The 13480-nt window shown below is 35.0% G+C and overlaps 1 protein-coding gene across 2 annotated transcripts in view; it reads left to right on the top strand.

The window, feature by feature from the left end:
* Positions 1-13480, top strand: part of LOC129220136 (uncharacterized) — a 106919-nt gene that overhangs the window by 33737 nt on the left and 59702 nt on the right. For both annotated transcript variants that reach the window (XM_054854486.1, XM_054854485.1), the window contains exon 2: positions 13181-13295. In XM_054854486.1, coding sequence (XP_054710461.1) covers positions 13181-13295 — 115 coding nt within the window. The remainder of the gene's footprint in view (positions 1-13180; positions 13296-13480) is intronic.

Raw genomic sequence — 13480 nt, 5'->3', positions numbered from 1 at the left:
CCCCCCCCCCTTTTTTTTTCTTTTCTTCTTTTTTTCTTTTTTTTCGCTTCAACAAGACCCGGGTCTTGTTTGCCCGGGAAACAAGACCTGGGTCCCTAGTTCCTGACTAGGCTGACATGGTCTCTCGTCGGGCCTGAGGGTCACTCAGTTCTCGCTCAGTTTTCAGAGCTCTAGATAGTCGACCTCAGAGTTACAATAAAAAAAAATATTAATCTCAAGGGATAGAATAAAAAAAAAAAAGGCATGAATATCCCCGCTCAAAGCAAATTATCTGGTTTCTCCAAATTTAATAGTACTTCTTTCTGACGATTTCTGTAACGCATCATAAAAATGATACTTTTCAAGAGTTTTCTCTTTCCGAAACGGAGTGCCGGCTCTAATCCACCTCTTTAAACAGCCCAAATTGCAGTGTTTCAAGTTCGAGGCTCGTGCCGACTGCCAGATCGGCGTTTAGTTCCGCATCGCTGCAGACAACAAAAATTCTCGCTCAATCGGGAATAATAGCTCTTTTAGACAGAGGGTGCACTTTTTTTCCTCCATCCTTTTCCTCTGTGGTGATGCAAACTGCACGGTCCTGATTGTTTTTGGATATGAATAAACATTGCACAATATTGCATTCAAAATTGTGCTACTCATTTTCGTTTGTAGTCAACTTTGGCTGTCGTTGATATGATACATTTTCAAAACCACATTTCGGCGATGACGAAGCATGGGCGGTAAAATCTCTTCGTTATTATCTCGTGAGATGAGTCGCAGAAGTGACTAATGCAGGTTAGACGAATGATTTACGAAACAGCTTTAATGATTTGAACAATACTTAAAGTCTAAAAAAAGGAATACATTTAAAAAAATGTAAAATTTTAATCATTAATTAGTCAAATTTGAGCTCTCCTGCTTGTACCACATATAAGATTAACATGGGGGAAACGACTTTTTAAAGAAATTTATTTTTCAACGGTAACCATAAGTTAGGTTTAAAGTGACCTATGCAATTTATTTTAAAAAGCAAAAGAAAACTCTTCCATGAAAGCTTCAAAAATACGGGAGCCGAATATTTATCTATCTCATACACTATACATTGCTCCATTTCTTCTATTAATCAATTTCTGCAAATTAACTTATTTTACTAATAGTATTCGCAGTATATACAACTAGCTTACTTGCTTGGCCTTTGCCCAGGTATTTGAAACAGTTATTTATTCATTAATCTAAGCATCAACTAGTATGTTGTGGCCATCACGAAACTTTCTTCTATATTTTTCCTTTTTCTGATCCCTCCCCATGCTTGACGAGGAAGCAATATTCCTAACATAAACAAAATTACACATGCAAAAACTTGACGACCATCCCAATGTCTGAATTATTGTAAAAACAAAACAAAGAGCGAAAATTGAAAGTTACTTTAAAAGCCTTACTTGAATTAATTACAAATATTTTATTTATTAACAAACATTAGTGGCAACAGTTAAAAATTTTAAATCATTGAGATAATATCATAGACTAATAATAAGAATAGACCAAGCTATGGCAACCCTTTTGCTGCTCATAAACCAAACCATGTGACTAGTGGATATCCTAGCAACAGCGGGCGTTGATCGTAGCAGACGATAGGTTTGTAAATTTGTTATTCTAAGTTGTAAATATTTTGTTAATATAGTGAGTTTTTCGTTTAGAAAGTGTTGTGCATTTTCTTTAGTCAATTTCAATAACTCTCTAAGTAAGCAATTAAATATTCAAGCGCCCAAAAAGAATCGGCAAACGGTAAGATTTTTACCTACAATTTCAATTTAAGATACCGATTAGTACATTTTTGCGTTAACGCAAAACGTTTACGCCATTACGTTTACGCCAACGCTGACGTAGTAGTTCCGAATGAAATAAAAGTTACTGAAAACTGTGACCAAAAACTATTACTAGTGTCAAAATAATGCATAACTAAAAAAAAACTGTTCAATCTCTGCACTTGGAAATTTTTTTTTATGAAAACACATTGTCTTAAAATACATGTCGAGTGTCAAACTATAGATAATGCTGCCATCTAGCAATCATGCTGCCAAAGTCTTCGCCAAGCCCTTCCACTAGTCACGTGATACATCTATGAACCAATTTTCTTCATCAGCAAGAATGAAAACGCTCGGTCTACTCTTATTATTAGTCTATGGATAATATTTCCGATCATTTCCATACAATTAAAATCACGAGAAATACGCAGACGACAATCTATTACGATTTATCTTTCTTATTGTTGCATTAATAAAACAATTTTTATTCGCAAAAAAAAAAAAAAAAAAAAAAAAAAAAAAAAAAAAAAAAAAATCAACACCTCTTGGAGCGATTGGAGTCAAAATTGAACCAAAGCCTGTTTACGTATGGATTCACATATATTCCAAATTTCAACCAGAACGCAGCATTACTTCTTGAGATAGGGCACTCACAATGGAAAAAAAGAACGGGCGATTGCGCTACCCCCCTTTTTAGCTGTTGACACCAAAATAAAATCAGCTCTTATACCCACTAAGGGCTACTTGTCAAAAAATTTTTGTTTGATTCCGTTCGTTATTTCTTGAGATACAGCAGTCACAATTGACGACAAAAAACGTTCTATAGCTCAACCCCCCTTTGAGTTATTGACACCAAAATTGAATCAGCACCTGATCCTGTTAGGGGCAACATATGGACCAAATTTTGTTTGATTCCGCCAGTTACTTCCTGAGGAATAGCAAGCACGCGTAACTCAAAAAACGTCCCATTGCTCCACCCCCCTTGTAGGAATTCGCGCCAAAAACTAATGGGCACAAGTTCACATACGGGCGCATATGTGTACCAAATTTCGTTCGATTTCATGCGGTAGTTTTTGCTGTAGAGCGGCCACAAAAAACTGGTCACACACAGACGTGACACACATGCATACACACACACATACACACACACATACATACATACACACACACACACACACACACAGACAGACATTTTCCAAAAATAGTCGAAATGAACTCAGCACACCTCAAAACGTTCGAATCCGTCAAAATTCGAAATTCGAAAATTTGCACGAATCCAATACTTTCTTCTATGTATATATTAGATATAGAAGAAAGTAAAAAGCAAGAACCACTGTTCATTTTTACTTTCTTCTATATCTAATATATAGAAGAAAGTATTGGATTCGTGCAAATTTTCGAATTTCGAATTTTGACGGATTCGAACGTTTTGAGGTGTGCCGAGTCCATTTCGACCATTTTTGGAAAATGTCTGTCTGTCTGTGTGTGTGTGTGTATGTGTGTGTGTATGTATGTATGTGTGTGTGTATGTATGTGTGTCACGTCTGTGTGTGACCAGTTTTTTGTGGCCGCTCTACAACAAAAACTACCGCATGAAATCGAACGAAATTTAGTACACATATGTGCCCCTATGTGAACTTGTGCCCATTAGTTTTTGGCGCGAATTCCTCCAAGGGGGGTGGAGCAATGGGACGTTTTTCGAGTTACGCGTGCTTGCTATTCCTCAGGAAGTTACTGGCGGAATCAAACAAAATTTGGTCCATATGTTGGTATTAACAGGAACAGGTGCTGATTCAATTTTGGTGTCAATAACTCAAACGGGGGTTGAGCTGTAGAACGTTTTTTGTCGTCAATTGTGACTGCTGTATCTCAAGAAATAATGAACGGAATGAAAGAAAAATTTATCGGCAAGTAGCCCTTAGTGGGTATAAGAACTGATTTTAGTTTTGTGTCAACAGCTAAAAGGGGGGTAGCGCAATCACCCGTTCTTTTTTTTCCATTTTGAGTGCCCTATCTCAAGAAGTAATGCTACGTTCTGGTTGAAATTTGGAATATATGTGAATCCATATGTAAACAGGCTTTGGTTCTATTTTAACGCCGATCGCTCCAAGAGGTGTTGATTTTTTTTTTTTTTTTTTTTTGCGAATAAAAATATTTTTATTAATGCAACAATAAGAAAGATAAATCGTAATAAATTGTCGTCTGCGTATTTCTCGTGATTTTAATTGTATGGAAATGATAGGAAATATTATCTCAATGATTTAAAATTTTTAACTGTTGCCATCTTATGTTTGTTAACAAATAAAATATTTGTAATTAATTCAAGCAAGGCTTTTAAAATAACTTTCAATTTTCGCTCTTTGCTTTGCTTTTGCAATAATTCAGACATTGGGATAGTCGTCAAGTTTTTGCATGTGTAATTTTGTTTTTGTTGGGAATATTGCTTCCTCGTCAAGCATGGGGAGGGATCAGAAAAAGGAAAAATATAGAAGAAAGTTTCGTGATGGCCACAACATACTAGTTCTTAATAGTATTGCTGCATGGGTTCTTAGATAATCAATTATTCCGGGAGTTCTCATTATAGCACAAACTTTGACGAAACTTCATCAGGTGCTATTTTTTACTGCAATTAACGCGACATTAAATTCAAAACGACGCGTAAATTCGTTCGTTCAAAAAGAGCAGTTCGGTGTAATTTTATTAATCTAAATTTAAACTCAGCACGCTTGAGGACTTCTTGAAATGTCTCAAATGTGGGATCCATATGAGAGTTTTTGGGCATCAAATTACCTCTCTGCTTCTCTGCTAAATTTGGCAAAGATCCGAGGCAAGCTGTCGTGGGGGCAGATACAGACTAGCTTTTTAAGGTGAAAAAATATAGAGTTTTGGGTACGAAAAATTTCTGGAACTGTTTGGGTGTCAGTAAAAAGCGTCAAATTGGCAGGAATAAGTCGCCTAATAGGGCATCAACTTTAATAGTTAATTTCGGAAACAATGAAAGGAAACATTATTTCAAAAATTTGTTTCAACAATTCTTACTACTATTATATATGCGAAAGTTTGTCTGTATGGATGTATGGATGTTTGTTACTCTTTCACGCAAAAACTACAGAACGGATTTTTATGAAACTTTACAATAATATAACTTATGCATCAGAATAACACATAGGGTAGTTTTCGTCCCGTTATGGGGGCAAAACCCCCTTAGGGGGGCAATAAAATACAATTTTCGATTAAATCTATACATATAATAAAATAGGATGTTTGTGTGTGTGTGTGTGGCGCGCATCCCGGGAAAACGGTAAGGCCTAGAAAGATGAAATTTGGTATACTGGTGCAGTTTTTGCTGAAGATGTGCACCTCGGGCTTCGATTTTTGATATTTTAATTAGAAAAAAGTTATTTAATGTTTTATGCGTTTTTTTGCACTTTTTAGTACTTTTTACCTCACAGACCCCGAACTAATCGCACCACACAAATATTTTTTGTACTATAGTGTAGAAAATTTAATTTTAAATAGGATGAAGGAAAAAATTTTGAAGATAGAGCAATTTTTGTATTTTTTATAAATTTTTGAAAAAACCTTTATTTCGCATTTTTTTCTGGGTTTAGTTTTTTTCGAAACCCACCCTGCAAAAAGTATTGAGCCCTCAATTCCAAAATTTTAGTTGGTAATAGTAAAAACATTCCGCCCCCTTCAGAAGAATCAAGTTTTTAAAAATACGAAAAAGTTTTTTTTTTTTTTTACAATTTTTTTAATGCAGAACACGACGCGACCTGTAAGCATAGCCGGCTGAGTTCCGCACTTCCTCATCACGTGACCTAACTGAAATCGTTTGCTTTATCTTCACCTTTTTTTTAACGTTCAGATATTTCTTAGGTCTTTATTTTTCCAACTTTTTTTTTTTCTGGACTGTTTGCTATATTTATTTTTGATCAAATATTTTTGCGCATTTCAATTCAATAAAAGCGGTGATTTTTTTTAACTTTTGCAAGCGCTGCTTTTTGGACCCAACAGGGAACATAGAGCCTTTTTTTACGTGTAATTTTAAGTAAATAATTAAAGCCCGCGGTTTTTTGCATGATTTTTGTAGGGATTGGTGGTTATGTTAGGTAGATAGAGAGATGATATTAAATGGGCAAAAAATGTTTTTTTTTTTACATATAAAGGATTGTTAATTACTATCAGAGGTAGATATGCTTGGATCGTATAGATGGATATAGATAGAGAGAAAGAAAGGTGGACAAATATAGAGGTGGATACAGTAGATGGACAGTAAGAAATAGAGGAACTTCAACGGGGGATCAATAGCCCCCCCCCCCACACACACCATGACTTTGAAAAAACATTGCTTTCACATAAAAGTGAAAATGCTTTTTGTTATTTTCCGACAAAATTTGCATGAAGAGTATGCCTTTTGTGCCTCCCCTCCCCTTCCTGAAAAATATTCCAAAGGACATAACGGGAGATAGATCTAGAAAATACTTTATTCAACACAAAAATTTTTTAAGCAGCCGCCGATGGCGGCAACCTTGGCGTAAAAAGGCGAATGTTAATATTGATGTATAGAGAAAAAGATTTATTAATACCATCGACAATTTTTTTTTAAGCAGCCGTCGAAGAAGTCAACATTGGCGTAAAAAGGCGAATGATAATATTGTTATATAGAGAAAAACATTGATTAATACCGTCGCTAAATTGTCTAAACAGCCGCCGAAGGCGGCAACCCTGGCGCAAAAAAGCGAATTGCGTAAAAAGGCGGACCAGCTGGTCACCGCAGGCGGCTAGTTCTCTAATATAGGGATGAAAAAATACTTGCACATATTTACATTATATGTCCATCGAAAGCTCTGATTTTTCTGCTGAAGATGGCACCTATTCGAAATTTCTAAGTAGAATAAAAAACGAGTTATGAGCTTTTTAGTTCCATGTTCGAAGGCTTTCCTCAACTCAATACAGTATTTAGTGTATCATCTCAACTCCCTGTCGATAGCGGCAATTGTTGTATTGTTGTCTATCTTTGCTTTTCGTGACTGTTCAAGGCTTTTCCCAAGTCAAATCCTGAAGTAAGATTTTTGCACAAGATTGGCAAATAATACATGATTTGGCTGATCATTTTCCAGTTAAACGGACCTTTAATGTAATTAATGGTTTTTATTATTATTTATGCTGATTGAACACTTACTCATTATCTAATCAATCAGCAGATCGCCAAAATTTTTGCAGAAAGATTTCCGTAGCTGATGCATTTGGCAGTTTTTTTCAACTTCGCTGTTTTTGAAGCCGAAGACTAAGTCATAATGTTTCTCAGCTTTCACCATGTAAACAAAATATCGCCAATCAAACAATCTTTAAAAAACTTTTTTTACTGTGTTAAATAATCCAGCAACTAAATTAGGCAAATCCATAAACAGCACAAAAACTTCCATTAATTTTCCTTTTTGCACAATGTCAAACAATCGCCAAATTTTACTACTTATTTTGGAAACATTTCGGATGAAACTCTTTAGCGCCATTTTATGGTGACCAAAAGTATCTCAGTACCTGGTGATAATATCTCAACGAAAATTAATATCATATCGTTTTACAAAGTAAGGAAAGAAGGGGGGAGCATCATCGAAGGTATCCCAAAACGATTCAAGCAAATTCGGTAAAATCGCACCAAGAGCCCACAATAATTGAAATTTCTCAAAATAACTAAAGCAAGTATAAGGGGATTACGAGCGTGGCTATATTTTTTTTTAAACTTCGTACTTTAATAGCCATACAGAGAAGGTTTTAGACTCCATGTTAAAAAAAAAGTATCAAGAGATTAATCTTCTTAAACACGAGAAGATTAATTTCATGTTTTGGAAATTTGTATATGCTTAAATATAGTGCTTTCGTTTCTAAATCAATAACACTTTGTTCTTTATACTTATTGCTATTTTAGTTTTATTGGTAAGGAAGAAACTCGATTTTTAATCACGTCAAAGAGATGTTTTAAATTCTTTCACTTAAAACAGAAAACAAAAGCAAGTAACGATTTTTTCTCATAATTATTACTGACCCAGGCAACGCCGGATATTTTTGCTAGTAATTAATAAACGTAAAAGATACGGCAAACACTTCTATTTTATTCATAACTAGTGGTACTCGCACGACTTTTCCCATTGTAGAAAATTAAAAGGTCATTTGGTTTGCCTGTATATTTACAAATAACACAGGCCTACATGTTTTTTAATGTTTTGACTCTGATATAGGCTAATACGAGTACGCTGATTTTTAATGTAAATTTAGTTTAAGCCCATCACATCAAGGTTTTTTACAAAATTAAAAAAAACTTACGAGATATTTTGTACTAAAACAAAGCAGTATCTTATTGATATATCCTAAATTGCACTGAAATTATTTCTTTAAAATGTCCCACCGCCAAGAAAACCAAATGTCGGCCACCAACAAAAACCAAATTTTCACCGCCAAGAAAGACGAAAGAAAATGAACAGGCGACTAAGGATAGTTTACGTGACAGAACAAGTTGGATTTTTCACCCCTCTGTATCTCAGCCCCATGAAGACCCCCGGAGTTGATTTTTGGTATACTCAATCTCTAGTGACCCCTGACGAAGCCTTGATACATCGATTAAAAGTATTTTAGTACAATGTTATGTTTATTTCATTTCAGTAGCAACACTTTTTCATTTTCGCATTCATCAAAGTCAACTTGACTGAATTGAACTTGAATTTTGTGCCAAATTTCATGAACATGGGCCTAACGGTCTGGGTGCTATGCGCGTAACAGACATCCAGAGAGACAGATATCGAGAGATCCAGACTTTCAGCTTTATTATTAGTAAAGAAGTATTTGAATACATCGTGTAGTGTTATGTATTTGCATGATATTCAACATCTATCCATTTTGTCTGCAATTGTTAAATTATGATCGCATACAATAATGATGGATGAATAGTTTTGTCGACGGCTTAGAGGTTGGGGGAGGAGCATGACCCGCATGACCCATTCCTTGTATCCGCTCCTGAGCTGTAGAAACTTCCACACTAACATACAAATGCTCTTGCATCGGCTATTATGCTAAAAGAAAGTTTCTGTGAAATAATTGGTCAGCACATTTTATACCAGCACACTGATGATTTTGCACTTACTTCCTGCGCGTGTGCCAAATGATGAAACAAGTTTAAAAATCTCGATTCAAAGTGGAGAACCATCGAAAAGTTTCTTGAGAAGCCCAAGATGGAGCAAAACCGATTCCCGTTGGCGCCAATGGAGCTTAACAGAGCGCGTCTGCGAGCGTCTTTTAACATTGACCTGTAACACATCCTCAAGGCTAACAGCTGATTAATTTTGCCTCTCTATGATTTTTCGGGGGAGGTGGCATGTATCGATTGTTGAAGAACATGCTGTTCCTCAGAATTAATCGAGCCCCGCCATCCGTGACTCCTTTGGAAGAAGAATTAGGTTGATCCTCCTGGCAGAAGCTGGATCGGTGGTCGAAGGTAAACACAACAGCCAGGTGCTTTTATTACCGCCATTAAAAGGATGGTTTATGATCATGGGAAGGAAAATGCCGGCTGCTGCCGATATGGATTCAATTTTTTCTTTCCTTTTCTTAATTCGTTAGAAAGGTAATTTGATGTTTTACTGCTCTACATTCGAGCCATTTCAAATATTTTCCGAAGCTAAGTGGGCCGTGGGTGATGCTTTGTGTACAAGAGGCGAACATGCGTTTAGCATCAACAAACGTTCCGGCATTGCTGTATTTGTGTGACACATATAAATATCATTTCTATGAGAAATAGCTAAATATATTTGCACTGGAAAGCAGCAGTTATTAACAACAACGGTAATACAGTGCAGAATTTGTCAACAGTTGCATACCCTTTTTTTCGGGGTTACACGGCCAAATGGTGTGAGCTTATGGATGTAAAGATATCCATCAATGTGTGTTTTGGGGTTATAAGGTATCACTTTCTTAATGCATAAAGATAAGAACTTGTAGAGGTAAAGATATCTGACCAAAGTCCAAGATTAAAAGCAGAAAAGACTTAAAAGTCAGAACATAGGTTTAGTAAACAACCACTGAGAATAAGAATAACTTAGTAACTTTACTAAAGTTACGTACTGAGTTAAGTGATATTGATTAAAATAAGTCTTAGAGTAATGTAAATAACTTAGGTGTTATTCACTTCCCATTGGTTAATTCATTGAGTCTCTTTTATTCTCATTGGTTATTCACTATTCCTATGTTCTGAACAGCAAAGGCTTTTCTGTTTCTATCTTTGGACTTTTGTTGGAAGTCTTCACATCCAAGCCTGGATCTTTATGCATTCAAAAGGAATCCTTGTAGTACATCCTTGTAATCTCTAAACACGGGCATTCATTTTTTTTTTTTTTGCAAATTTTGTGTTCTTTAACGTTACTGTTTATCGTTCGTATTATTCCTTAAGGTTGTTAAGAAACAAACTGCAAACAATGCTCTCATCCGTTTTCCTTTTTTATTCATCTCTGTATGGATTGATAACCAAAAATACAAAGTATAAGTCTTACACCAACAAAGTAAAACATCCGTTTGATGAGGAAAGTGTCTGTTTAAGTATTAAAAAATTGTAGTTTGAAATTTATAGTTTGGTTTTTGAGCTAAGAAAATCGGATGTCAAAAAAATAAAGAGCACCGCTGAAAACACTGAAAATTATACAGGTCTATCAATTTGCATTTAAAAAAATAGTATGGTATACTTAAAAATGAATTTCAGTTCGTTGTATTTCAAATGAAATGACTCCAAAGCTACCACATGTTTGCATCTATTAATATTTTATGTCATTTTTCCAACAGCAAGTTCTCTGCAAATCATATAATTTTCCTAATTTTGCATCGAATGCAAACCAGGGTTAATAAGGTTTTGGATACTACGGTAAAAACCACGGTAAATATCGTGGTTTTTACCGTCCTGTCCAAAACCTTTGCGTCCAAAACTGTCTGAAAGTGTCCAAATCTAGATTTTTAAAGAAACTATTTTTTGAAAAAATATCAAAAACAGAACAAAATATGTCACAGCTATGTTTTATATTGAATATTTATTCAGTGGTTAACATTTAAGTATAAATATACAGAGTGGTCCGAAAAGTCCTCGACACATTTAAAAAATTCATAGAAAACCAACAAATTGTCGTATGAATTTGCGGTTTGCACCATAATATTTCACAGATTCAAGAGTTTTTATGACATCGAAAAAAAAAAAAAAAAAAGAAAAGGGGAAAAAAAGAAGAAGAAAAAAGGCATTTCGCGGCCAGGGTGTCAGTATATGCTATGCTTGTAATTCTTCGTTTAGTAATTTTCATTCCTTTTTGCGTTTTCCCATGTCAACAAAAACGATTTAAAGGTTACTTTTAAAGATCACTCCATGAAGCATCCATGATCATTTCCATGTTAGAATCTTCCATGACAGAATCTTCCTTCACTAACAAATTAGAAGATCATTTCTATTGTCAAGGAATGGCTCAAAATGTTCAATGCTAACGTTTTTGGTTCTGTGTCATCGATGTCGGTATCCTCGTTGCTTTTGTCTTCCTTCGTCCCTCCTTAAAGTTCTTCTTTTATTGAGTTATGAACTGTGTGAATTTAATAACTTTACTTCTGGAAAGAACTCTGGAACCAATTGCATGAAATGTCTCCAGTGGCCCAAACTCGATTATTAGCACGCCAAAATGCAGTTTATTGCATGTAATCTAGAATCTTTAGGAGTTTGGATTTTGAAAGAAAGAGAAATTTTACGTTTGCATTGCCGCAACCTCGTAAAACAGAAACTCATCCGCGTAAAATAAAATAATGGTGTCAAATCTTAAACCGCGTAAAATAAACACGCGTAAAACGAGGGTCTAATGTAGTATATTCAGTATGTGTTGATAGCATGCCTGAAAACCGGTATTATGTTTCACGTTATCAAAGAGCTACCTTCATCACAGACGTTTTGGGGGCTATTTCAAAAAGAGAAAAACTCTCTTTAATTTTTATTGAGAAGGAGTAAAAGTCAATGCTCAGTGTTATAAAACAAGATTTTAGAAAAAGGTTTTCCTCCGAAATGTTCAGAGGATGTATGGGGCGGAATGCGGCTCCTTCAAACAAGACGATGACCCTTCTGATACCGCATGTGTGTTCCAAGAGTGGTGCAGCAAAAATGCAATTGAATTTTCGCCCTAGAGTGGATGGCCCCTCAACTCCTCCGATCTGAACTCGCTTGATAATTTTGTGTGGTCATATATCATAACTATGATTTCCTCAATTTCAACTAATTAAAAAGATATAATAACAGAAAATACCAATGAAAGCTTACGTGCTCTAAGAGATGGATTTGAATAGAGTCCCAGGCGAGTAAAGAAAGTAAAAAGTGGAATTATTCCGAGTAATTTATGTAAAGATAATGAACTTGATACAAAACGTTTTTATATGATTTATTTTATGTTACTGCAATACAGGTTAGTATGTGTATGAGAACTTATTGATGAGGGTGTATACTCCTTCTTACTGAGTCTAGTATTCAACAAGTATTATAATTTATGCCTAATAGTTAGCGTAGAACATAGAGTTAACCTTGTACAAATAACGTACTTAGATGCTAAAAAAGTTGAAGAAAAAAATAGTCTAGTACATTTAAAATTATTTATTGCCCAATTTGAAACTATTTCGTTCGGTTTAGAATAAAGTTACTATTATGCATTTTTAAAACTTAATATATTCTTTTCAGTGTATTAGTTAACACGAAACGAGCGTATGGTGATGAAACGCTTTTAAATTGATGAGGAATCAAAGAAATCCTTGAAAACCTGGATAATTTTCAAAGAATATACACTTTTAAGATAAATAAATACCTTTGTGCTGAACAGTAAAGTAAGACAAAACAACGTAGAAGAAGCACAAATTTGTAAATTACAGCAGACACGTGTTTCGGCGTTACAGGGAACGCCTTTTTCAATGCAAAAAATAGTGAGCTTATGGATGAAAAGACACCCGACATACGCATATCCGCACATACATACATACGTACATATGAACATACGCATATCCGCACATACATACATACGTACATACAGACGTCACGAGAAAATTCGTTGTAATTAAGTCGGGAATCGTCATTATGGATATTTCGCGTGTCTATACGTTTTTACGCACTTATCCACGTGTGATCCAGTCGAAAAAAAACCCTCAATATTCGTTCGGGGGTGAGTAAAATGGAAATTAAGGTCGATTTTTGAGTGAAAATTTTTTCGCGAATACAATACTTCCTTTTTTGTAAAAGGAAGTAAAAAGGAAAAAAAGGAAAAAGTTGCACTTCTATCGTGTAGCTTTACGACACACTTTTTTTTTTTTTTAAATCTTAAGACTAAGATAGATATTTTTCCTTTCAGCCGGTCACTGGAATGCTTAAAAACAGAAGCTCCCACTTCACCACAGACTGACTCGAACAACAACAGCGAGCAAGATGTCATCACGTCGAAGGAAAACAATAAGCAGGGGCATCAGGTAAGTGTCGTTTCAAAATTGTTATTTCGTGACACATTTTACAAACTTAGTATCCGCAAATGATGTAAAAAGGTAAACTAATGCAATTTGGAATGAAAAAATATAATATAATCAGAAACATTCATTAAAAATGATAATTTCAAAATAAATTGTTAATTTATTTTAAAAAAATGAGTGTCTTTGAA

Source organism: Uloborus diversus, chromosome 4 (assembly GCF_026930045.1).
Source record: "Uloborus diversus isolate 005 chromosome 4, Udiv.v.3.1, whole genome shotgun sequence".
Lineage (NCBI taxonomy): Eukaryota > Metazoa > Arthropoda > Arachnida > Araneae > Uloboridae > Uloborus > Uloborus diversus.
The sequence above is the reverse complement of the archived record's forward strand: the minus strand, read 5'-3'. Positions and strand labels throughout refer to the sequence as shown.